Source organism: Triturus cristatus, chromosome 3_2 (genome assembly GCF_964204655.1).
Source record: "Triturus cristatus chromosome 3_2, aTriCri1.1, whole genome shotgun sequence".
In the NCBI taxonomy this organism is placed as follows: domain Eukaryota; kingdom Metazoa; phylum Chordata; class Amphibia; order Caudata; family Salamandridae; genus Triturus; species Triturus cristatus.
This window is the reverse complement of record NC_140584.1, coordinates 944845023-944872612: the sequence shown is the minus strand read 5'-3', so window position 1 is coordinate 944872612 and position 27590 is coordinate 944845023. Positions and strand designations below refer to the sequence as shown.

General features: G+C 48.8%; 1 protein-coding gene across 3 annotated transcripts in view; it reads right to left on the bottom strand.

The window, feature by feature from the left end:
- Nucleotides 1-224: 224 nt before the first annotated feature.
- Nucleotides 225-27590, bottom strand: part of USP32 (ubiquitin specific peptidase 32) — a 1392279-nt gene continuing 1364913 nt past the window's right edge. For all 3 annotated transcript variants that reach the window (XM_085649438.1, XM_085649439.1, XM_085649440.1), the window contains one exon: nt 225-3103. In XM_085649438.1, coding sequence (XP_085505564.1) covers nt 2930-3103 — 174 coding nt within the window. In that variant the 3' untranslated portion in view covers nt 225-2929. The remainder of the gene's footprint in view (nt 3104-27590) is intronic.

Sequence of the window (27590 nt, the reverse complement as noted above, 5' to 3'; positions counted from 1 at the left end):
TCCCAGGTGTAGTCCTAGAATTCTTTTTGAAGTTCACACCAGTCGGGAATTTCCTACTAGCCTAGGCATAAACCTTTGGGAGTAAATTTTGTGAATAGGGTGTGTTCTGTGGTAGGCTCTGTCTCGGGACAGCACATCCGATACAGGTAACAACTAAGACAGACTAATACTGGAAAGAAATACAACTTTGTAAAATATTGCTATAAAAAGACTGCACACGTATATTGCATCCACAGTATTTAATTTCTTTGAATAATAGTTACAGATAAACAAGGGCACTCCATATACAATTACCAATACTTTTTATACAATTCATTTTGCAATACATCAACACTATATTATTTACACAGCATTCTGTACATAAAAATCTTTTAAGAGTCAGTGCATTGTCAATAGTTTTTCTATACAAGAATTTACAAAGTGAACGTAGTTAACAGTTAATTTAATAAATCTCCCATTTATAAATGAATTAATTTAATTGAAAAATAATAATTACAACCATCAAAAGAGACATGGAAGTTGAAAGAGCATTAGTAGATTGTGACAACTGAATAAATAAAAGGCAAACATTTCATAATCTTTCATTTCATCACGGAGTTTGTCCACAGATGGACAATACATGTTTGTTACGAAGAGCAGCTGCTACTAGCAGGATTTTCAGTATTAGGAACCCTACCACTTTATAAAGTATTCAGTACACTTGGTAATTTAGCAAGAAAAACACAGAATAAGGGGGCACTTTCAGTCAAATACAGTACTGGACTAAAACAATGAACATACAACTTTTTGGACACATTTTCGCTTCAATTTGTCCACAGCGATGCATAATACATATTTGCATTACAGTTTTGGCATTTCAGTAAAGAGCATAAAGGGCGCATTAAACAGTATTATAAAACTGATGGATTTGACTAATGGTGCCACAAAATCATTGCTGTTTTTTTAATGATTACTTTTCTTAAAAACAAAATTGATGGGGAGAAACAGTAGTACCATTGTTTCAGCCTAAGCAGGAATATCAAATTCATAAAGAACAAGGAAGAAATTAAGCATATCCTCACTTAAATGTTACAGTAAAAAAACATGTGTATTGGATCCGTTATTAAAATAAAAGTTTTTGCAGATTAACAACTTAAATATTTCCAACCGTACACTTTAATAAGTAGCACACTTCGGAAATAAAAAATTATAGGTTTGCCCCCATTTAATAAAGACTGTTAAAACATTCATAAAACATTCAAAGCAATGGAGAACGATCGTAATGAGAAAAAGACAAACATGACCACTAATAGTATTTTCCCTTTCCAAAACAATCTATCCCTTGAAATGAGTTATAAAATTCTGCTTGTCTTTTATCACATTTAACAGTAATCAAGTGTTTCACATTTGTTTTTAAATCTTACATCTGGGAAACCTGGACAACTATGCTAAAAATTTGTAATTGGAAACACATGACATTTATTCACTCCCAGGTCGTAAAACATTAAGTTTAAATTCTTTGAGTAAAACAAAAAGAAAATGATGTTGGTTATGAAACAAAACCAGACACTCAAGTGCATTTATCAAGTTAACATTTCAGATACCTTTTTGCAGCATGCAAATGGTGCAAAAGATGACGTAGGCTGGATAAAATCAGAATTGTAAAGCCAGGCTGGTGATTCAGGAGGTCAAGCCAAATACTACCAAAAAACCCCACAATTATTGAAAAGATGCAGACTCCTGATCTTAGTGCTGACCAAGGAGTGAATGCTTACATTCCAGTGTGAGATTTGGAAGTAGGAGAATACAATTTAATGCACTGGAACCTGCAGGGAAGCATAAAAAGATCTGTGACCAGAACTACAATGACTCTAGGAGAAGCCACTGCAGAGGAAACCAATTTGCAATGAAAGGCTACAAGTAACAGAGCTGCCAAGATACCACCTTGTGCTCCAATACCTCCTCCACCTTTTATTGTTGCCTCACTCAGTCCTGAGGCTTACTATGCTGTTTATGTCTGTAGAGGGCAACTGTAAAATGGAGATCTATTTGGGACCAATATCGCGGATAGTAAATGGGGTACAAATAATGTTATTTAGGCTTTACAATGACATAATGGAAACCATGGGTATACTATGTTGTTTCATTGAGAAAGGTGACAACTAGAGTTGCAATTCAAATCCATCCAGGTAAAATGAATCCCGATGCAGATTAGAATACCTTGTCATATGCATTTTAAATGCCATTCACACGTTTTCAATGCAATGCAAACAATGTAATAAAATCCCTAAATGGACATAAGCTACTGCGAAGGACAGCAAGTTTGGCCGTGCTTCACTACAAGTCCACACTCACTAAATCTTAAATATTGGGATTTCATAAGCAGACAACTTCTCCGCTTATCCTTTAAGGAAAATTTGTGGAATAGTCTCTTTTCTCAGTTCCTGGGATTTGGTTTGCATAATATCAATGTTTTTGTTCGATTAGGTTAAAAAAAACTGAATTTAAGTTTGGAGATACAGGAGGTAGCACATCATGTCATCAAACGACAACACTACAAAATATTATCTTCTATTTTAGGCAATCAGTCTTAGTATCTTCTTGAACCAATTTGGATCAAGCCACATATACTTGGATTCGCCTCTGATTGGGCTGATAAAAGTAACTCATATTTGGTCCAGGTTGGTTTGTGACTCTAAGTTGAAAGACAAGTATCAGTTTGCACAGAAGGTCTTACATTGCCAGTGGGTGAAGCATACAATGACAGATTTAAACGTTATACTTTCAGACTGATTTCCAATAAGGATTTTCCATGTTTTCTTGTGCTTAAACGTCAAAGGATATTACCTTTACATTTGCAATTGCACTAAATTCTTAAAAATGTTTGTTCGAAGGCTTTTGCTTCCCCCATCCCTCCCGCACCCCCAACTGTACATGGAAGAACATCGGTTTACTGTATCACACAGTATTTTTTATAATCTGATTCAAAATCTTCATCCATGCTGCTTGTGTCTGCCATCTTTTTACCATCTATCTTTGGAAGAAATTGTGCATAGTCCACTTCCTGCTGCTCATAAAAAAGGATGTAGGCAGAGTCTGTGTCAATTTCCTCTGGATGGAGTTCCTTTGAAGCAAATGAGATATCTGTAAATTCTTGTAATAGTGCAATACTTCTAAGCAGTTTGAGAAGCTTAGCATTTTTAGGTATTTGCATTTAAACTGAAAAATTTGCTCAGAGGATTTATAATTGCTTGAACACAATTTTACATGCAAATATATTTAACAATTCAATTTATTTTCCGGGAAAATAGACTGCTGGTCTTAGACTTGATCTTCAGTTCTCACAATGGAATATATTATAGTATTTATTTTCTCTACATTAACATTTTTAAAGTTCAAAAGTCAGTGAATTAATATAAATCTAACCACTGAAATTGACAGTAATAAAATGGTATAACAATACAACTTAATGAGCAAAGTATTCTCTTATTACCATGTACATATACCCCGAAGTTCAAGTGTCAGTGAAATAATATACACTGAATCATAGAAGCTGACAGTGGAAGTTTACCATAAAATAAATAAAAATGAAACTTAAATAACTTTGTATGTTTTTGGACCAGGCTTCTGCGTCTTTGCAGCCCCGAAGGAGGTGGGCAGGTCACATGTGAATCTACAACACAACAAGAGGCAAACTGATTGTTACAGTTGGGTAACTTAACCCCTTCGATGCTGCGCAGATTCCGCCGCTGTGCTGACGGAATCTTGCGCGGGCGTGGTCATGACGGAATGGTTCCGTCATGAGCACAGCTCAACCGTGGGTCATGACGGAACCATTCCGTCATGAGCACCGAAGGGGTTAATCCGTTATCAGCTTGTGTGTTATAAATACATTTGATGTGCATAGATTGCAAATTTGTACCTTCTCTCTCCAAAGTGGTGGCTGGTGAAAAGCAGCAGAAGATAAGGCTAAGTCTTTAAAACTGTCTGACCAACTTATGGCTCTTTTATACCATATACATCGAAGTAACAGTGTCTTATGAATATGCTAACTACTGTACATATTGATGCCTAACAAATGTTAGTAAACAAATGCTTCCTAAAAATGCCATAGTGCCCTCTTGCTGCCAGTGGAGTGCGCATATGACAAACCATGAAATGCTGATTTGGACCAGTATCCAGGCCCTGGCTACAGGAAAGATTCCTGAGCCTGATGGATTACAGACAGAATTTTACAAAACCTTTGCCACGGTGCTTGTGCCGCAGCTAAAACTACTATATGAAGAATCGCTAAAGTCTTCCACCCTTTCAGCATCGCAGTGTGAGGCCTTACTCATCTCCCTTCCTAAGCCTGACAGGGACCAGACGGAACTAGGGTCTTATAGACCACTTGCATTACTTAATACTGATTGCAAATTATTGGCGAGGATTTTGGCAGTACACCTGGCCCCATAGGTGTCAGCACTGGTACACTCAGATCAAAATGAATTGGTGCCTGCATGTAACACCTCCTTAAATATACAGCGACTTTTCCGAATCCAAGCATATGCACCACAGTCCTGGTATCGATCCGGATGTCTGGTGCTGAATCTCGAGAAAGCCCCCGACTCGGAATGGGCATTTTTATTTAAGATACTCCACCAAAATGGTTTTGGGGAATGCTTCATGCAACTGGTGCGACTGTTATATATGCAGCCTCTCATTAGGGTACGCACTGGCCAGCTAATATCTGAATCTATACCGATTGGTCGAGGAACCCGACAGGAAAGCCCCCTATCGCCCCTGCTATTTTCACTGGTGATCAAACCGCTAGCTGCAGCTCGCAGAACAGGAACGAACTGGGGCATACAGCTGAGGGATGGTCTGCATGTAGTCTCTCTATATGCAGATGTCCTGTTATTATATCTTAGGGTTGTGCACAATGTGCCTTTGCTGAAACACTACATCATTTTGCGAGGTTATCGGGACTAAAGGTGAACTGGAGGAAGTCTATTTCCCTTCACTCCAAACATCCAGGATCCAGCTTTAGTCTGCAATGGGGTAGCAGTACTCTGGCAGCTGACCACGTTTTGATACAAGGTATCCGCATATATCACTCCACAAATGATAAACTTGGGGGCAATCTCACACAGGCGATATCCTCCATGATGGAGAACTACCACGACAGGAGCAAACTTGCACCTTGGCATGTGGCTGGGCTGGATACACTGGGTGACTTGTATGGAGATGGTGTCTTGTTAACTTATGAGGAACTAACAAGCGGCACAGATATATCCCTGGGGCAATTGTTACTGTACAATTCACTGTTAGCCACGTTGACACAAGCATGGGGTGACTTGACAAGCGAACCACAATCCCATCTAGTGGTACAATATTTACAAGTGATGGGGACAGGAAGCCATAGAGTACACTGGCTAACAGCATTGCAACTGACACATACGACAACCCCGCTCGCGTCATTACACGCCAAGTGGGAGGAAGGCTATGGTCGTCCCTGGACAGATAAGGAATGGACATCATACAACAGGGCCCACATACATTCCACGAAACACGAAATTTCAACTCATACAGTTCTACATCACACATGGGGCATATTTAACACCTACCAAAATAAACCAATATTTTCAACAGACAGACGTAGCTTGCCCTCAGTGTGCTGAGGTTGGAGTACATCTCCTTCACATGCAATGGCACTGCACTAAAATACATGAATATTGGCAGGATGTTACATCCTACTTGTTCACATGTACAAACCGCCCGGAGTTACACCCATGGGAGGAGTGCGTGTTGGGACTGTTTCCTAGGCCTAATAAAACAAAGTCACCGCAAGCTTCATCGATCCGGGGCTTATAACCGCCAAGCGACTTATTACCCGCAGGTGGAAGAACCCAAACCCCCCCCTTTAACGAAGGCCTGGAAGCAATCTCTTCTATTGTAGGCACAGGCAGAGAGTGCAGCACTACATAGGGACGACACATTGGGGCTACAGCAACACCCATTGACATAAAACTGGGATACCATACTTTTAGAATTTTAACTCGCAACACAAACCCCTGAGAAGACGCACATGCCTGAGACAAGGGACACAATTACAGTGACACATACACAATCTGTCAAATACATAAACAGCAGGAGCCAGCATTACATTAGCATAGGCGGAGTGGATGTGGCTGCATGGCGTCACTTGCATAGTCATGACCGAAAAGTGAATGCATAGGTCCCGGGTGGTGGAGGGGGGAAGGTGGCAAGTCTGTAGCTTGTCACCAATATAGCCACAAACGCAGTAATGAACTAGGTACCAAATGGGTAACAGTCTTCAGCAATTTTGGCTCTATGTCGCGTAGGTCATTGGTCACTTCTCATGAAGGAAATATATATATACTGCCGCAATGAAATAGATGACTGTTAATTCTCTGTATTGTTATGAGAGCTGTCAATATGTGAGAATAAAAATAAAAATGAAAATAAAGAGCAAAAAAAATGAAATGCTAATTTGGATCTTCCATAAAAAAATCTGAAGGACCTGAGCAATTCCTGTAACAATACCTGCTTGTGAAATGGCATTGCCTGGGTGAGACTGTGCAAATGTTACAATCAGTCGCGGCGGGCATAACTCGAGGGTGGGGGGCACGCGGGGAGGAAGGGTTTAATCTAATAAAATTTAAAAAACGTACCTTCGCCTCCGGTCCAGCGTTGCGTCTTCTGCTCTCTCTCTGCTCACAGGAAGCAGAAACAGGCAGCCTCCCTCTCCTCACCTAAGCCAATCACAACGCTGCAATGGCAGTGTTGTGATTGGCTAGGACGCCATCCGTACAGACGTCTATGGTAAGGCCGTTTTCTCCATGCAGGATGGAGAAAACGGAAGAGTGCTCATGACTGGTTTGGTCGGCCCTGGGGCCCATAACAATTAGCTAACCACTCCTCCCTGATCTGCCCACCCCCAACCAAACCCTCACTCTGCTTTCTCGCAGTGCGAGAAGCAGAAACATAAAATGGAATTTATACCATTTTATGTTTCTGCTTCTCGCACTGCGAGAAAGCTGTGGGGCGACGCTCCTCAGCCCACGTGGAGGAGCCGCCCCTAGTTACAATGCAGTTAGTAAAATCAATGTAGTACATGACAAGTCTCCTTACATCAAGTGTATATAGAGATTGTTGTGCGTTTTCTTTTTTGAAGACTGGCAATTCAACGGACTGACTGATGTGGGAAGGATGTCCAACTTTTAGTATAAACTGTGGATTTGTCCACAAAACATACCTGTATATATGGATCTTCCACTGATGAACAAGTTACTTACCTTCGGTAAGAAACATTAGTTAGTTAGATTCCTCACCTTAGAATATCCCCAGGCGTCAGGCTGGATCCGGAAAGATTTTTGTAGCAATACCCCTTGCGCGTCTCTAGGCGTCGTCTCCGGCTCCGCGTCCGTCGTTGGCGTTGTGCGCCAGAATGACGTCGGAGTACTTAGACGCCGCCCTCGCGCGCTGACGTCAGTTCTTGTACATAGCTTTCCGCGCCAGGAACGCAGAGCCATGCAAGAGACCGACACTGGTGCCAAAAAGTCTAGGGCCCTGAACAGGATGACCTTAACCCTAGATGTCGGTTCGCAGAGCGGGGAGGATGGGTGGGTCGGTGAGGAATCTAACTAACTAATGTTTCTTACAGAAACATCGTTACCGAAGGTAAGTAACTTGTTCATCTGAAAGAAACACGTTAGTTAGATTCCTCACCTTAGAATAGATACCCCAGCAATACCAATCCCGGTGGAGGGTCTGCAAACCAAGATCACACCAGAAAGTCCTGGAGAAGAGAACGGCCAAAGAAGCCATCTCTCTGGACTTGGCTGTCCAGGCAATAGTGCTTGGCGAACGTGTGCAGTGAGGCCCACGTCGACGCCTGACAGATGTCCTGCAAGGGAACTCCCAGTCCCAGGGCAGTAGTCGCCGCCGTGGCCCGGGTGGAATGGGCTCGCAGCCCAACAGGAGGGTCCTTTTTCGCCAAGGAGTAGCAAACTTTTATACACAAGACGACCCACCGTGAGATGGTCCGTTTGTGTACGGCGCTCCCCTTCTTAGCACCTACGTATCCAACAAAAAGTTGGTCGTCCACCCGGAACTGTCTGGTGCGGTCCAAATAAAAGGACAGCGCACGTTTTGGGTCCAGACGGTGGAGCCTCTCTTCCTCTTTCGAAGGATGCGGAAAGAAGGTGGGCAAAGTGACCGATTGCCCGATGTGAAAGGGGGTCACCACTTTCTGAAGAAAAGAAGGACGAGTCCGGAGGACAACCTTGTCCGGATGAACAGAAAGAAAGGGAGGCTTAGATGACAGAGCCTGGAGCTCACTCACCCGTCTAGCCGAGGTGATAGCAACCAGGAAAGCAGTCTTAAGAGTCAGAAGACTAAGTGGACAATTGTGAAGGGGCTCAAAGGGAGCGCACATCAGAAAGGTCAAAACAAGATTCAAATCCCACTGAGGCATTACGAAGGGGACAGGAGGAAACATGTGAGTAATGCCTTTCAGAAAGCGCGAAACAACAGGGGACTTGAAAAGAGAAGGGTGATCAGTAAGCCGTAAGAAAGCAGAGATTGCAGAAAGATAACCTTTCAAGGTGCCCAGAGCAGAGCCCTGCTGGGCCAAAGAAAGAAGAAAGAGTAGAACCTCAGAAAGAGAGGCGGAAAGGGATCCACAGCCTTTGCTGTGCACCATGCCACAAATTTGTTCCACCTGCAGGCGTATACCGATTTTGTGGAGGGACGCCTGGCTGCCAGAATCACATCACAGACTTCAGGAGGCAAGTCAAATGGCATCAGCTGAGGCTGCTCAATCGCCACGCATGGAGGTGGAGACTGGATGGGTTCGGGTGGAGGACCGTCCCCTGCTGCTGCGACAGAAGGTCCTCCTGAAGAGGCAGTCGTATCGGAGGATCGATTGACATACTGAGTAGCTCGGGATACCAGTACCTTCGTGCCCAATCCGGAGCCACTAAGATGGCTTGGGCCCGGTCGCGCCTGATCTTCTTCAGCACTCTGGGCAGAAGTGGTATAGGCGGAAAGGCGTACAACAGAACGCAACTCCACTTGTGACAAAAAGCGTCTCCGAGCGAGTGCCGCCTTAGAAATTCTAACGCGCAGAACTGCTGACATTGCGCGCTCTCTTCGGTGGCGAATAGATCTAACCAAGGCTCTCCCCACTGCAGAAAGAGACCTTGCGCCACGTCCGCGTTCAGCCGCCGTTCGTGATCCATCATGCACCGGCGGCTGAGCTCGTCCACTCTGGCGTTCAGAGAGCCCGCCAGATGTTGAACCACCAGGATGATGCCCTGGTGTTGCAGCCAAGTCCAGAGGCGCAGAGCCTAAAGGGTCCACGACCCCACCCCGCCCTGTTTGTTGCAATACCACATGGCGGTGGTGTTGTCCGTGAACACCTGCACAACACTTCCCCGGACAGAGGGAAGGAAGGCTTTCAGTGCAAGCCGGATCGCTCTTCAGCTCCAACAGGTTGATATGGAGTTAAGACTCCGCCGGAGACCAGAGGCCTCTGATCTCTGCCTCTCCCATATGGCCCCCCCATCCCAGGAGGGACGCGTCCGTCACTACTACGTGCTCTGGTTGGGGTAGGGAGAGGCATCTGCCCCTGACCCAATCGCGGTCCGTGAGCCACCACTGGAACTGTTTCGCAGTGCCCTCCGAGATCAAGACATGGTCGGACAGGTTGCCTCGATGCTGGGCCCACTGAAACTTCAGGTCCCACTGCAGAGCCCGCATCCGCCACCTGGCGTAATGCACGAACAGGATGCAGGAGGCCATCAGCCCCAGAAGCCGCGGCACCAACCTGACCGAAACCCAGGATAGAGGCCGAAAGATGGGAATCAGAGCCTGAATATCCCGGACCCGCTGTTCCGGAGGGTAAGCCCGGAACTGCGCCGAATCGAGAACCGCTCCGATGAAGAGGAGCTTCTGGGAGGGTCTCAGGTGTGACTTCGGCACGTTGATGGAGAACCCCAGCAAATGCAGGAGGTCGGCCGTAGTCTGGAGGTGGGAGATACCTTGCTGGGGCGAGCCCACCTTCAACAGCCAGTCGTCGAGATAGGGGAAGACTGTAACCCCCGATCTGTGCAGATGAGCTGCGACCACCGCCATCACTTTCGTGAACACCCGAGGGGCACTGGTGAGGCCGAAGGGGAGCACGGTGAACTGAAAGTGCTCCTGACCCACCGTGAACCGCAGGTAACGCCGGCAGGACGGGGATGTGAAAATAGGCGTCCTGCAAGTCCAACGCTAACATCCAGTCTCCAGGGTCGAGGGCAGCCAGAACCTGAGCTAAAGTTAGCATCTTGAACCGTTCCTTCCGGAGGAAGGCGTTGACGCTCCTGAGGACCAAGATAGGGCGTAGGCCCCCTTTGCCCTTCTTGGGAACCAGAAAGTAGTGGGAATAACAACCACGGCCTACTTCTGGACCAGGAACACGCTCGACGGCCTCTTTGGCCAAGAGGGCCGTAACTTCCTCCCGCAGAAGATTCAAATGATCCTCCGATATACGGTGGCACTGCGGTGGCATGGCTGGAGGGGTCGTCTCGAAGGGGAGGGAGTAGCCCCTTCGGACGATTTGCAGCACCCACCTGTCCGAAGTGATGGATCGCGAGTGGAGCAGGTGATGGCGAACTCTGCCGCCCACTGGCATAGAATGGGCCTGAAAGCTCGGACTAGAGGGGCTTTGAGGCGGATGCTGCCGGGGTGGATGTGGACTGACCGGCACGTTGTCCTCCAGTACCGCCACGGCGAAATCCACGTCCGCGACCGCGTGCAGGTTGGGTCTGCGGCCGGTGGCTAGGCGGACGTGAGGAGGCGCCCCTTCCTTGGCCACGAAAGGGGCGAAAGGCGGAAGTTTGCGGCCGTGGTGCCGAGAGACCCAAGGACCTGGCTGTAGCCCGGGAGTCCTTAAAACGAGCCAGCGCACTATCCACCTTCTCACCAAAAAGGCGAGTGCCATCAAAGGGCATATCCATGAGGGAACTCTGGACATCCCCCGAAAAAGACGTGGACCGCAGCCAGGCGTGGCGCCGGAGCGCCACCGTGGTCGAAATCACCCTACCCAGCGAGTCCGTGGTGTCTAGTCCACACCGTATGGCATGTCGTGCTGCATCTCGCCCATCAGCAAGCGCCTGGGAGAGACGCGTTCGGGCCTCCTCCGGACACAGGGGCAGCACGTCCTCCACCGTATCCCACAGAGAGTGGGAGAAACGGTCCAAGAGGCAAGCGGTGTTCAAAGACTGCAGGCCCAAACTCAGGGAAGAGAACAGCTTCTTTCCGAACTGTTCTAGCCTCTTGGATTCCCGATCCGGAGGAGTGGACGGGAAGGAGGATTGGGAAGTGGAGGCCTGGATAACCAGACTCTCGGGGCTGGGGCGTTGGGACAGGGAACTGGGGTCGCCCGGAGCAGGGTGGTGGCGCCGGGCCACGTTCCGATCCACAGGAGGAACTGTGGAGGGCTTGGACCAAGTGCCCTGCAGAACGTCTATGAGGGCCTCATTGAACTGCAGCAGAGGCTCAGTGGAGCTTGCTGACGGTTGAAGCACCTCTGTGAGGACGTTAGTTCTCATGGCCACAGCAGGCAGCTCGAGCCCCAGGGCTGCGGCCGCCTTGCGCAGCACCACTGAAAAAGCTGCACCTTCCTCCGAGGCCACAGTCGGAGGAGAGATGAAACCAGTGTCCTCAGACCCCTCCCAGTCGCCCCCGTCATCCGATTCCTGATAAACAGGAGGAATGATCGGAGCCGGGCGGTAGATGAAACGCCCAACTATCGGTGTCGGGTGCGGCGTCAAGCGGCGCCGCAGCGGCGTGGGGCCAGGCCAGGGGCTAAACCGGGGAACGGCGGCCTGGATCCCTCAGGGACCTGCGGCATCGGGACCGAAGTCGACGGGGCCGGAGCCGGAGCCGCCGGCACGCGAGGTCGCCCAGTTGAGCCCGCGGGGCTCGAAAGCGCACCGGCAGGCGTCGACGGCAGAACCAGGGCCCTCATGGCCAAGAGGAAGGCACTGGCCTCCGCCGGAGTCGCGTCAGTCCCAGGGACCGGCGGGTATGGGGACGGACGCGCTCCTGCGGCTCCGACGGAGCCGCGGGGGTGGGACCACCCTGACCCTCGGCCGAGTCGCGCGACCGGCGAGGGGAGTCCGAAGAGCGGTGTCGCCTCTTGGACTTCTTAGATCGCTTTGACTTACCCGAAGACTTCGAGCCCGGCGAGCTATGATGGTGACTGCGGCTCCGCGACCGGTCCTTGGACCTCCTCCTGGACTGGGACCGTGAGCGGCGCGGAGCCGAGTGCCGAAGCTCGAGAAGCTTACGGGACCGCTCCCGCCTAGCCTTCGAGGTCAAGGCCTGACAATCGGGGCACGACTCCACGTCGTGGTCGGTCCCCAGGCAGTAAAGGCACCGGCGATGGTGGTCCGTCACCGACATCAGTCGATGACAGGAGTCACAGGCTTTATACCCGGGCATCCTACCGGCACCAGAGTCGAGTCGACAGAAGACCAAAAAGAGTCCAAAAAGTTTAGTCAAAAATTGACTAAGGGGTAAGCTCTTCCCGGATCGGCGCTGTCTGGCGCGGAAAAAAGAAGAACTGACGTCAGCATGCGAGGGCAGCGTCTAAGTACTCCGCCGACGTCGTTCCGGCGCACAACGCCAACGACGGACGCAGAGCCGCAGACGACGCCTAGCGACGCGCAATGGGTATTGCTACAAAAATCTTTCTGGATCCAGCCTGACACCTGGGGATATTCTAAGGTGAGGAATCTAACTAACGTGTTTCTTTCAGATAAAGTATATAACTCACTGACTCTGCATAATCATGTTACCATGACTAAGAAAACCACTTGTACATGAGTTGTCTGAAAGGAGACCCTCGTAAGCGGAGTAAGAACAATGTTTACGTCCCACCAAGGTGTTGTAGTACTCCTGGCGGGATACCCATCTTAATCTATGAAGGCTCTTATGACAAGGATCCCAAAATGGATGCATATCGTCTGTTTAGTAAATAAACTGTGCAAGCTCCAAATGAACCTGTATAGATGAGTAACATAACAAAACGTGCATTTGTAAAGCATATGTTCACCCGAAGGGTATCTTGGCGGTGAATAACAGACGTTTATTGTTACCCAATTCAATGGTAATAATTTTATTGACCTCAGAAGGATGAAAGGCTGAGTGGACCCACCAGGATTTGAACCTAAGACAATGAGGTCAAACACAGGCCCCTAGAGTGGACGCATCCGTCTTCTAAGCCACCATAAACGGCTAGGTGAGGTAAGCCGGACATCTGTAATATTAATGAATAAGTTACTTACCTTCGCTAACGCCTTACATATAAGAGACTAGATCTAGCTGCAAATTCCATACAGCAGAAATTTCCCTAGACACCAGACTGGATCCGGAATATTTGTACATCAGTACCTCTGCACGTGGGTAGAGGGTGCCGGGCGACTGTACAACGTCGCCCACCAGATGTGATGTCGTCAGATAACATAAAAGCCCTTCCCTGATATGCTGACGTCAGCTTCTTTCACAACAACTTTCCACGCTAAAATGCAGAGCCACATATAAAAACTGTTATGGAAACAGTGTACCCCAAAAAAGTTCTCTTTTTGAAAAACGAAGACTGGAAGTCTGGATTATTCTACCCTCTGTATGTTGACAGAAGAATAAGACGAGTGGGAGAACACTCCATAGAAATGTAGCACTACAACGCCTCCCGGAATGTCAAGTGGTCCAAGAAACTGTGGTGAGAGGCTAAGGACAATAGCTAAAACTATTGGGCAACAGCTCTGAGGCATAGAAGAAGGCAATGCAGAGGGCACCAGCCAACATCCCTTATTGCACCCCAAGTGACAAATGTTACAATCACCACAAGTGTAAAAACCTATAGGCGTCCGCTTTGGGACTGTTTGAAGCTGAAGGTATTTGAAACTAATTGAGACACATTGGATTTCTTCATGTACACCGTTTGGGTGGGGTGGTACAGACCTTTATGTGGATGAAATGATTGGTTAAAAGTTACTCACAACTTTGATTGATTGGATGATATGGAGCATGTACACAGTATGGATTTTCTTGCAATCACATTCATTTTATATATATCCACTTTACTCTTTTTGCATGCTGGCTTTCATAGCATTTACGGTATATTTTTGTCATAATTGTGGATCGCTCTTTCGACATTCTGGTCGTGTTTTTATCTGTGGTTTTTTTGGTAGTGTCTAGTGGAGGACATAGGACATTGGTAGCGTTCCTGTTGATTTTTTACCTTGCTGCTATCACAACTTAGGCCTTATTCGATAAGAGCCCCCAGATATTCTCAGCAGAATGAGAGTGCAGCACAGTTATGGTGTCATCTTCTGCTCATTGAACGAGTATCTGGTAGAGACGCACAAGTTACTTACTTGTGTAACGATATATCTGTAAGAGACATTAGTTAGTGATAGATTCCTTACCTTAGAATATCCCCAGGCGTTTGACTGGATCCGGAAAGTTTTCGTCAGAAGTACCCCTGCGCGTCAGTAGGCATCGTCGTGCGGCTCCGCGTACGTCGCTGGCATCGTAGCCGCCGAGATGACATCGTCGGAGCTACTTAGACACGCCCACGCGCGCTGACGTCAGTTCTGTACGCAACGTTTCAGCGACAGGAGCGCAGAGCCATGCCAGAGACCAACCACTGGTGCAATAGAACTAGGGCTCTAAAAGGGATGACCTGAACCCTAGAGAACAGTTTGCAGAACGGGGAGGATGGGCGGGCGGTAAGCAATCTATCACTAACTTACAGATATATCGTTACACAAGTAAGTAACTTGTGCATCTGAAAGAGACACGTTAGTGATAGATTCCTTACCTTAGAACACATACCCAAGCAATACCAACCCCGGTGGTGGGTCTGCGAAGTGAGATTACACCAGAAAGTCAAGGAGAACCGAACGGCCAAAGAAGCCATCTCTCCGGACCTGACTGTCAAGGCAATAGTGCTTAGTGAAAGTATGCAACGAGGCCCAAGTGGCAGCCTGACAGCTGTCTTGCAGGGGGACACCGCGTCCCAATGCTGTAGTAGCTGCTGTCGCCCTGGTAGAATGGGTGCCCAGCCCAACCGGAGGTTCCTTTTTAGCCAGAGAGTAACAGGCTTTATTTAATGCACAAGACAACCCATCGGGAGATAGTTGCTTGTGCACAGCCTGGCCTTTCTTGGCGCCCACGTAGCCAACAAAGAGCTGGCCCTCCACCCGGAACTGTTGTGTGCGGTTGAGAAAGAACGGAAGCTCATGTTTTGGGTCCAGACGGTGGAGCCTCTCCTCTTGAAGAGTGCGGAGGCGGAAAGAAAGTGGGCAAAGTGACAGTTTGCCCGAGATGAAAGGCAGACACTACTTTTGGTAGAAAGGAAGGACGCGGTCGAAGCACAACCTAGTCCAGATGAATCGCCAGGAAAGGAGGCTTACAGGGAAGAGCCTGGAGCTCACTCACCCGCCGAGCGGAGGTGATGGCCACCAGGAAGACAGTTTTCAAAGTTAATAACCGCAAATGACAGTTATGAAGAGGCTCATAGCGAGCGCACATCAAGTATGTGAGAACAAGGTTCAAGTCCCATTGAGGCATCACAAAAGGAATAGGAGGGAAAAGGTGAGTAATGTCTTTGAGAAATCTATTGACAACTGGGGACTTGAAAAGAGAGGGCTGATCAGGCAGCTTAAGAAAGGCTGAAAGAGCAGAAAGGTAGCCCTTGATAGTGCCCAGAGCAGAGACCTGCTGGGCCAAAGAGAGAAGGAACAACAGGACCTCAGAAAGAGGAGCAGAAAGAGGATCTACAGCTTTTGCTGTGCACCATGCCACAATTTTTTTCCACCGACAGGCGTATACCATTTCAGTGGAGGGTCGCCTGGCTGCCAGAATCACATTACAGACTTCAGGAGGCAAGTCAAATGTAATCAGCTGTCGCCGCTCAATTTCCACGCAAGGAGGTGGAGGCTGGACAGGTTCGGGTGGAGGACCGTCCCCTGTTGCTGCAACAGGAGATCCTCCCGAAGAGGCAGTCAGATCGTGGGATCCACGTTCATACTGAGTAGCTCGGGATATCAAACTCTTCGAGCCCAGTCCGGCGCCACAAGAATGACTTGGGCCCAGTCGCGTCTGATCTTCTTCAGCACTCTGGGCAGAAGTGGTATAGGCGGAAAGGCGTACAATAGACTGCAACTCCACTCGCGGCGAAAAGTGTCTCCGAGCGAGTGCCGCCTTGGAAACTCCAACGCGCAGAACTGCTGACATTGCCCGTTCTCTTCGGTGGCGAATAGATCTAACCAAAGGTTCTCCCCACTTCTGAAAGAGACCTTGTGCCACCTCTGAGTGAAGACGCCATTCGTGATCCAACATGCACCTGCGGCTGAGTTCATCCGCCCTGGCGTTCAGGGTACCTGTGATATCAACAAAAGATGTGTAGTTCCTACAAAGTGAAAAGTCGGAGGGAAAGAAGTTATCCAATAGCAGACTTTCACCTAGTGAATGTAAGTGCACAAGGGAAAGGGGTCCCTTCAGGGTGGAACTGAAACCCTCACACACCCAGCAAGCTAGGTGTCATGCTTCATCATCTGGGTTTTGCTCCTCGTCGGGTCGGCGGTGCAATACCCGACGGGCACCCATACAGGGGCTCTTTATCGGAGATCTTTTGTTCCCTGCCGTATGGTGCATGCGTGTGAGGGCCCGAGTGTGTAGATGTGTATGGGTAAAAAAGGTTGGTTAATCCTTCTGAAAGCAAAGCGTGGCGGGGGAATCATGAGTGTACCTGCGGATAGTATTCCCCAGTGTTTTTTTATAACTTTCTTAAGGTTATTGGACTCTGGTGTAAAAGATGTGACACAAGTGATGGTCTCTATATTATCTTTTGTTCTTACTTCCAGTAGGGCCTCGCGATTGTTATTTCTGGCCCTCTTCTTTGAATTGTGTATCACTCGAGGAGGATAGCCTCTTTGTGTCAGATTCTCTGAAAGGATGTTAGCCTCAGTTTTGTAGTCATTGATGGAGCTGCAATTCCTCCTGAGTCGAAGGAATTGGCCAAACGGTAAGTTGTCACGTAGGGCCTTAGGGTGGTGACTGCTGTAAAGAAGTAACCTGTTTTTGTCAGTTGGTTTTCTGTAGAGCTTCGTACTCAACCCTGTGGATGTCAGTCTGATGTTTAAATCCAGGAAAGGGATGTCAGAGTCAGAGATATGGTGTGTGAATTTCAGAAACTGGTTCTTAGTGTTGATCCATTCACAGAATTCGTTACAGGTTGTTACATCCCCTTTCCATAAGATGATGACATCGTCGATGTACCGTTTCCAAAGGGTTAAATTTGAGCCAAAGGGGTTATCCACGTTCATTATCACTGCCTCTTCAAAAGCCGCCATATACAGGCAGGCCACACTAGGAGCAAAGGTACTCCCCTTGGAAGTACCTTGGGATTGATGGTAAAGATTTTCTTTAAATGCAAAATAGTTTTCCGTGAGAGCTAATGTGGCCAAGTCCATAATGAATGTTATGGGAGTAGGGGATGACCATTCCCTTTTATGTAGGGCTGCCTCTATCACCAACAGGGTAGCCTGTTGTGGGATGTTGGTGTAGAGGGCCTCTACATCCAGGGTCACTAGTAGATCAACATTCTCGGTATTCTGTATCCCCTCAATCGTATTCAAAATGTCAGTTGTGTCCCTGACATAGGACGGTGTCTCTTTCACCAGGGGCTGTAGGAAGTGATCGCAGAATTTTGATAAGGGTTCCAGGAGGGAGCCAATGGCCGAGACAATAGGTCTCCCAGGGATAGGAATAGTACCCTTATGTACCTTAGGTAGTGTATAGAAATAAGGTATGACAGGGTTGGGAGTAATAAGAAAATCTGCTTCTTTCTTCGTGATCCAGCCGTTAGCTTCTGCCTCCAATACCTTACTTGCTATTGTTAGATGTAATCTCGCCGTGGGATCAATGTTGATGGGAGTATAGTATTTTCTATCACCAAGTTGTCGTAAGCATTCTGTTTCATAGTCCTTGGTAGACTGGATTACTGTGGCACCTCCCTTATCAGCCTGTTTGATGGTGATAGTGGTGTCAGCTGCTAACGTTCTAGCCGCTTCCCTTTCTCTGCGAGTAAAGTTGTTATACAAAACATTCTTATCCTGTACTTTATCCAGGTCTTTTAGTACCGCCTTCTCGAAGGTGAGGACCTCCGAGGGAATCATGCTGTTAGAAGGGGTAAAGGTGGAAGCCTTATGTAGGCCAGTGTCACTGGACTCGGTTTGGGGTTCGTCATGGAAGAATGCTTTGAGGCGTATTTTCCGGAAGAAATTCTGGACCTCACAGATCAACTCAAATTTATCCACTCTAGGAGTGGGTACAAAGCCTAGTCCTTTCCTTATGACATCTTCCTCTGTGTCACTAAGGGATCTGTTGGAGAGGTTAATGACTAATCCCTCTGTCCCCTCCTTCTGCTCCGGGTTTCCATTTGTGGCTGAGGTTGAGGTTGATCTTGCCACTGGACATGTGGTGTAGTTTGCTGTTGTCCTCGCCTTCGCCCTCTTCCTCTGCCCCAGCCTCTGCCTAAAAAAGGTTTCGGGTTGTTACCAGGGTAGAATTGTGGCGGGTATTGAGGAAACATAGGGTATTGCCAAAACGGAGGCTGAGGGGGGACAGGAAACATGGGTCCACCTTGGTTGTGGTACAACCGTGTATTGGTTTTTCTCTGATTCCTGTTATTCCAACTCCCTGTGCTGGAGTCGCTAGATGAACCCCTTCTGCTGTGATTTGAGTCCTCATCACTTGAATAGCCTGTCTTATTTGAGACGTAGTCTGCTTTAAGATAAGGAAAGACTCTCTCTTTGTCAAATCTGGAGATATCTTTCTGTAGCTTCGTTATTTTTTGTTTTAGCAAAAACTCCCTGCTTTCAGAGATCTCCTGATTAATCTCTGCTAATTTGGTTTTAAAAATAGCAGATTGAGTAGCGGGTTTCATAGTACTTTCAAGGTCTTGAATACGTGCAAGAATGGAGTCGGCCAATCTCTTGGCTGTCCCTATGATAAGTACCAACAAATCCCTGGTGCATTTCCATGACACCAGGGACCATTCCTTCTTAAATAAAGGATCATCCAGGAACAGTCGAGGTACTAGATTGACGATAAGACCATTAGGGGCGATGTTAGCCCTTAGGTATTCAGTCATCATCACTCCATGTATGGTTATTTTTAACCATTCCTTCTTCAAAGCTGTTAAATTCGTCCAGTCATCCGACTGGGAACCAGAAGCTATGCTGCCGTCGGTAACCAAGAGCGACGGTGTTCTTAAAATGTCAGACACAGCGTCTTCACTGTAGCTGATACCTAGTTCCCCTTCCATAGTTATTGGAGGGAAAAGGGACCTAATAGAGCCAAGTAGCACTATAGGTAACCCTAAATATTATCTCCTGCGGGGGTCTCCCGCGCTAGATATGTTCAACAAAAAGAAGGAGAGTAAGGGGTGGGCTATTTTTATTGAGGTCCTACACACAAGCCCTAAGTAGTGATATCAACAAAAGATGTGTAGTTCCTACAAAGTGAAAAGTCGGAGGGAAAGAAGTTATCCAATAGCAGACTTTCACCTAGTGAATGTAAGTGCACAAGGGAAGGGGGTCCCTTCAGGGTGGAACTGAAACCCTCACACACCCAGCAAGCTAGGTGTCATGCTTCATCATCTGGGTTTTGCTCCTCGTCGGGTCGGCGGTGCAATACCCGACGGGCACCCATACAGGGGCTCTTTATCGGAGATCTTTTGTTCCCTGCCGTATGGTGCATGCGTGTGAGGGCCCGGGTGTGTAGATGTGTATGGGTAAAAAAGGTTGGTTAATCTGAAATGTAACTTTATTAGCTCAGTCAACCACCTTGTTAAAAAGGATGAGTGGCGTTAAAGCTATATTTGCTCACAAAGGGAGGAGTGGCTAGCTACGCTCTACTCTTCTGGTCAACATGTTTCGCGCCCAGTCGGTCAGGAGGATCCCATGGCGCTTCGTCAGGACCTATAATACTAAAGTGATGTGTACTAAAAACTATCTACAGTGTGGTGTGAAAAAGGGTGAAAAATAGTTTGATAGTCAACCCTTAGTTGGTTCCCCTACCTTATGTATTATTTATATCTCAAAGGGGTCACCTAAGAAAAAGAGATAAAATGAAAAAAGGATATATTGAGAACCACCAAAAACCTTGGGATCTGTAACAACAGATTAACACCAGTTCATATTTAACCAGTATTACAATTTGTTACATTCTAGACAATGATTATACTAGATCACTATCTGGATATTAACAAATCAACCAACGATGATTTATCAAGAAAAGGAATTAAAATAGGTTAACTAAGGAAGCATAGCGAGAATCTGGTTAGAAAACAGCCATTTTCAACAGTTGTAATCAACAAACTATGGTTACGTGTGGACTCACCAAATCCTATTATAAAACCCTCATCATCAGGTGCATGGCGCGTCAACAGGGGGAGAAACACATTCGTTCCCTATGAGACAGTAATGTAAAAAGAAATAGAGGCAAATGCAAGAATAGAGTTAGAAAGTCAAAAGTAGTCAATAACTCAATCCTTTGTCTCTCTTGTAAATATAGCTCAAGAGTGTACCTGCCAGGTGTTGAACCACCAAGGAAATGCCTTGACGTTCCAGCCACGTCCAGAGACGTAGAGCCTCCTGACATAGGGTCCACGACCCCACCCTGCTTGTTGCAGTACCACATGGCGGTCTGTGAACACCTGCACTACTCTCCCCTTGACAGAGGGAAGAAATGCTTTCCGTGCAAGTAGGATCGCCCTGAGCTCCAAAAGGTTGATATGGAGCTTGGACTCCGCCGGAGACCAGAGGCCTCTGATCTCCGCCTCTCCCATGTGGCCGCCCCATCCCAGGAGGGACGCGTCCGTCACTACTGTGAGCTCCGGTTGGGAGAGGGATCTGCCGCTGACCCAACGCTGGTCCGTGAGCCACCACTGCAAGTCCTGTGCAGTGCCCTCCGAGATCTGGACGTAGTCGGACAGGTGTCCCCGATGCTGCGTCCACTGTAACTTCAGGTCCCACTGCAGAGCCCGCATATGCCATTTGGCATGATAGATCAGCAGGATGCAGGAGGCCATGATGCCCAGCAGTCTCGGGGTCTTCCTGACCAAAACCCAGGACCAGGGACTCATAGCCCGAATGTCCAGGACTCGCTGTTCGGGAGGGTAAACCCGAAACTGCGCCATATTCAGAACTGCTCTGATGAAGAGGAGCATTTGAGAGGGTATCAGGTGCGACTTCGGCACGTTGATGGAAAACCCCCGCAAATGCAGGAGGTCGGCCGTAGTCTGCAGGTGGGAGACGACGTCTGGAGGTGGGAGACGACTTCCGGGGACGAGCCCGCCTTCAACAGCCTGTCGTCGAGATAGGGGAAGGCTGAAACCCCTGATCTGCGCAGATGAGCTGCGTCCACCGCCATCACTTTCGTGAACACCTGAGGGGCACTGGTAAGGCCGAAAGGGAGCACAGTGAACTGAAAGTGCTCCTGGCTCACCGTGAACCGTAGGTAACGCCGGTGGTCTGGCAGGATGGGAATATGAAAAGAAGCATCCTGCCAGTCCAACGCTACCAGCCAGTCTTGCGGGTCTAGGGAAGACAAGACCTGAGCAAGCGTGAACATCTTGAACTTCTCCTTCCTGAGGAAGCGATTGATCTTCCGGAGGTCTAAGACAGGGTGCATACCTTTGTCCTTCTTTGGAACCAAGAAGTAGTGGGAGTAACAACCACGGCCTACTTCTGGCGTCTGAACGCGCTTGATGGACCCTTGGCCAAGAGGGCAGCAACTTTCTGCTGGAGACGTGCCAAGTGATCCCCCGACATGCGGTGGTACTGAGGTGGCATGGCTGGAGGGGTAGACTCGAAGGGAAGGGAGTAGCCCCTTTGGACTATCTGCAGAACCCACCTGTCCGAAGTGATGGTGCGCCAGTGGGGGAGGTGATGTCGAATCCTGCCGCCCACTGGCGTCTGGTGGGCCTGAAACACCAGACTAGTTAGGTTTTGAGGCGTTGGTGGCAGGGGCGGTGGTGGATTGACCCGCCCGCTGGCCTCAGGACCCACCACGGCGGGCCCCACGACGACGGTTGCGCTGAGACTGCGGCTGCACTGACCGGCGGTTCTGAAAGGAACGCGCTTGGGCGCCTCGACCCTGACCTCGAAAGGGTGCTATCCACCGAGTCACCAAAGAGGCGTGTGCCATTAAAGGGCATGTCCAACAAAGTATTCTGGACATCCCCGGAGAAGCCAGTAGTTCTGAGCCAAGCGTAACGGTGGAGCGCCACTATTGTGGAAAGTGCCCTGCCGAGGTAATCAGCTGTGACAAGTCTACAACGAGTAGTGAATTTAGTAGCATCTCTACCTTTGGTAATGGCCTGGGAGAGCACCGCCCGAGCTTCCACAAGGCACTGAGGTAGCACCTGTGCCACGGTGTCCCTCACAGAATGTGAATAGCAGCCCAACAGGCACGCAGTATTCACCGCCCGCAACCCGGAACTGGCAGAAGTGAAAATCTATTTCCCAAACTGCTCCAGTTTCTTAGATTCCTTGTCCGGAGGAGCAGAAGGGAATGTGCTCGGCGAGGCAGAAGCCTGGACAACTAGACTCTGAGGCGTTGGGTGTTGTGTGAGAAAGCTGGGGTCGCCCGGCGCCGGGCGATGGTGGCGTGCCACACCCTTATCTACAGGAACCCCTGTGTTAGGATTGTTACAGGTGCTCAACAGGCTGTCAGTAAGTGCGTCGTTGAAGGGCAGCAGCGGCTCCGCGGAGGAGGACGCTGGCTGCAGCACCTCGGTCAGGAGATTGGTCCTGATAGGCACAGAAGGGAGCTCGAGGTTAAGAGCCTCAGCCGCCCTATGCAATACCACTGAAAAAGTCCCAACCTCCTCTGTATCTACGAAAGAAGGGGACAGTGTACCAGGGTGTGGAGAGAAATCCAGATCGCCTGGACCTTCCATATCACACTCCCACTCTGGGTCATCCTCACATTGAGCTGTGGGAGGGTTCTCAGACCCCTCCCACTACTCCTCTTCGTCCACCGGCTGTTGAAGAGGCCGGTAAGCACAAGGTGCCCGGGGAAATGGGATAAACTCCCCACCTGTAATGGGAACCGGGGGGGGTAATAGAGCAATCCAGGTCCGACGTAGTCCGGCGCCGTCCCCGATGCCGGAGGCGGCAGCGCCGCAGGGTTTCGTGCCGGCGTAGCCTGGGCCAAAGGTGGCGGCACAGGGGCAGAATCACCCCACGGGTCCACGGGGCCCGAAGGCGCTCCGGAGGGATCCGACGTGGGAAACAAATGGTGCATGGCCGACAGGAATACCTGTATTTCTTCCTGCGTCGTGTGCGGACCCGGGAAAGGTGGGTAGGCCGCAGGCAACAACGGAAGCTCCACCGGAGCCGCGGGGGAGTGACCACCTGCCCCCTCCACCGCGTCCCGCGACTGGTGTGGGGAAGACGAAGAGAGACGTCGCTTCTTTGACTTTTTATGGCACCTTGACTTACCTGTTCCCGAGTCCGATGAGCGATGGTGTCAGTCCCTCGACCTCCCACAGGAGCGGGACCTCGATCGGTGCGGAACCAATTGCCGGGCCTCCAACAACTTTCAGGAAAGCTCCAGCAAAGCTTTCGGCGCCATGGCCTGACAATCGGGGCACGCCTCAGGGTCATGGACGTGCCCCAAGCAGAAAAAGCACATGTTGTGCGGGTCCGTCGACATGTTCCGACAGCAGGCCATACAGGACTTAAACCGGGGCATCCCTACTGCACCAGAAGTCGAGTACTTGACAAAACAAGAGAAACAAGTTCTCAAAAACCAAGTTAAAGTAATAACTAGGAGTACCGCGCTCTCTCGGATCTGCGCTTGCTGGCGCGGAAAAAGAAAGAACTGACGTCAGCGCGCCTAAGTAGCTCCGACGACGTCATCTCCAGCGACGTACGCGTACCCGCACGACGACGCCTACCGACACGCAGGGGTACTGCTGACGAAAACTTTCAGAGTCCAGTCTGATGACTGTGGATATTCTAAGGTAAGGAATCTATCACTAACGTGTCTCTTTCAGATACAGTCTAGCCGCAGATTCCTTAACTTAGAATGCCCCCGGCGTCAGACTGGATCCAGAAAATTGTTAGCAGCAGCACCTCTGCGTGCCGGGTGGCGGCATCACGTGGCTCCATCCTGACATCGTCCACAGATATGACGTCAATGGAGCCATATAAGTCCCTCCCGGTGCGCTGACGTCAGTTTTCTACTGTAAAACCTTTCCTCGCCACGACGCGGAGCCACTATAAAAACTGAGTGTGTGGGAACAGTGTGCCAAAAAAGATCAAACATCTTTTAAACAACAATGACAAGGAACAGAGGTTTATGAGAAACTTCACCCTGCATGACAAAGAAAGAGTACTTATACTGTAAGGGACTGAAGGGAAGTAACAGAATACCCGTCCCTGGAAAGAATCTCGCAGAAGCGAAGAACCACGCCCTTCTAGGGGGCAAAAAGAGTATGGGAAATGAATACCATGACCAACGACAGGCAGACTACAACCATAGGATGTAACTGCAAGGGAAACAAGACCGGAACAACATGACTCATGGTAAGTGACCACATTTCAGCAACAACAACGAATGTGCAACCATACACTTCCTAAAGGATCAATTGACTTTAACAGTCAAATAGAACCCCAAAACAATGGACTGTAGCATAGTCAGATAAACCGCAAAGTAATGGGTTAAGAACGAGGGAGGAAGGGAGGGTAGAAGAAAATGAGTTGCCCCCACAATGGATGAAACAGGGTGGAGGAGCGTGGAAGGAAATAGAAACCCACCACCCAGCCAAGAGAATGGGTGGAGAAGCAACAGAATGAGACATCACGCCCCAGAGGGAGGTTAAGTAGACCACCCCGCAGGAACACCAGGCCACATGTATGGGGGTCAGGTGGGTAGAGCCCAACCTGAACAGGTCCTCACAGAACGGGGAGGATGGGTGGGCATTAAGGAATCTGCGGCTAGACTGTGTCTCTACCAGATACATCGTTACCGAAGGTAAGTAACTCGTTCATCTGATAGACACATCTATCCGCAGATTCCTTAACTTAGAATAGATACCAAGGCCATACCCCATTAGAGGAGGGTCCACGACTGAAACCCACCAAGTTCCAAGAGAACTTATCCGTCAATAATATTGACTAATCATGGTGGGAACAGCAATGCCTGCGCGGCTGACTCCAGATCCATGAAGCCCTGTAAGAGAGCATGAAAGAGGGGAGGTAAAGGCACCACAATCCGTCAGAGGATTGTACGAGACCTCCCTCGTCCAGACAGGCACGAAAGGAGACACAGAACCAGAAAGGGCAGTGCATAATGGAAGAAAGTTTAGAAACTTCTGCAAAAAGAAGTGAAACTGAGCAACGAATCCCATGGATCCACAAGAGACAGAGTACCAGAAAAAGGGACAAGATAGCATGACAGCATCAGAGCATACTCACTGAACATACACCACAGTGGATGCCAAAAAGTGAAATGTGAGAGGACAGATGTCACCATGCAGATATATACAGAGTCAGGACTACCAGGAGATACAGGTATGTGGATGATAGGATACACACAAGGAGACAGAGTGTACCGTGAGAACCAAGCCACACCTATGCAAAAGCCCAAGGAATTGGAGCATCAACAGCACGCATGCGACGGCAAAGAGAGGCGGGCGCATCACCAGGTAGTCAACCAGCCAACCGTACCCAGAGGGACAAACGGCGGAGAGAAACCGGCAAAAGCCAGGGACACACAGAGTGCTCTTTCCCATATGAGAGAGAAAGAGTCTGGGGCTAAAACCCCCGATACTAGGGCAAGGAAAAACCTAGTATGCGTACTCTCACGCTGTGTGTATACCTCATGACATATATACATAAGACAAAGATGTATATATGAACAAATGAAGGAAAAATGAAAAACAAGGGGGAACTCGAAGAGCACTCCCTAGACAAAGGGAAGTTGCACAATAGGTACCAACGGCACCGGTGTGATGCATAGCAGGACACAACAAAGTTAAGACACCTAAAAGTGACAGCATCCCCCCCGACGGGGAAGGAACCCTCGCCTCCCGCGATACAGGCGGGGACACTGACCACTACACTCATGAGGAAGGAGTGAGTTTAACACAGACATAGGTCTGTCAGAAAAAAGTATATACAGCCCCATACAGACACTGTATAATGACAACGAGTATCCTGAAGAATACTTGCACCGTAAACATACACAAAAGAAAGCAACAGTACCTTTAGTTATGATTGTTAACTCACAACCAGTGAAACACCTGGAGTGGAACACATAACCTTGAAATAAGAGTGACAGACCTTAGCCACTATGCCACAGTAAGTCAGAAAACATAAGTAGAGGCCAAAAGCGAAAGGACCTGAACCCCTGCGCGCAATAAGCAAAGGGACCGAAGTCCCTGCCAGGGAAGTGCATACGAAAATAGGGTACAACTTAACGCGCAGCAGAGACGTAGCTGGCGGAAATTTCACATAGAGTATGGCACATCCCTAAAAAAGCAAGGGACAGAAATATTGAGACAAGCTCGTAATCAGAGGACTCAAAAAGAAATGCAGAAACAGCTGGCCAGCTACAGCAAAAGAAGGACAAAAAACAGCAAAATAGCCATACAGTCCATCCGGGATATAACGTCTTGAACCCAGAGACGGATATCAGAAAAAGCAGTGACAATACTGCAACTAAAAGTCAAAGTCCGCAACAAGAACTAGAAACCATGGGAGTCATGGAAACCCAGACATGAGATGTTAAACCGCTGAGTCGGCATGTCTGTCGAACAGGGTGACCCCATCAAAGGGTAAATCCTTAAGACGCTCCTGAACATTTGCAGGGAAACAGCCATCGCGCAGCTAGGCATGGCGACACAGAGCAACTGACCTGGCCATAGCCCGACCCACAGAATCAGTCGTATTCATGGCTGACCGAATGGAAAACGGAGCCATGTCCCGACCATTACGTATTAACTGATCCAGGTCAGTCCGAGGGCCCTCTGGAAGAGAGGGAAGTATGCGCTTGACCGAGTCCCAAAGGGCCGAAGTAGCCCGTGCAAACACACACAACGTGTTCAGCGATCTAAGGCCTGCACTTGTGGACGCAAAAATATGGCGGCCACATGACTCTAACCATCGAGACTCCAAGTGGGAGGGAGCAACGGAGGAGGGGCAGAAGGTAGCGAAACTGTGGCCGCCTGGACCACCAGCCCTTGAGCCCGAGGATGGAGGGACAAACAGACAGGGTCATCCGGAGCCAGGCGATTGCGATGTGCAATAGCACGATCCCCCGGGTCCCCCAAAGCGGGTCTCGCCCAAGTCCCAAGAAGAGTGTCGTATAACGACTCGCCAAAAGGCAACAAAGGCTCCACTTCCATGGCGCCCTGGTGGAGTAGATTCAACAAGGGATCAGAGGGCAGAGAGACTGAGGGTGGCTGCATCTATAAAATATCCGTAGCCTTGCGAACCGCCCTTGCAAACCCCTCACTAGCCACCGTGGCCATC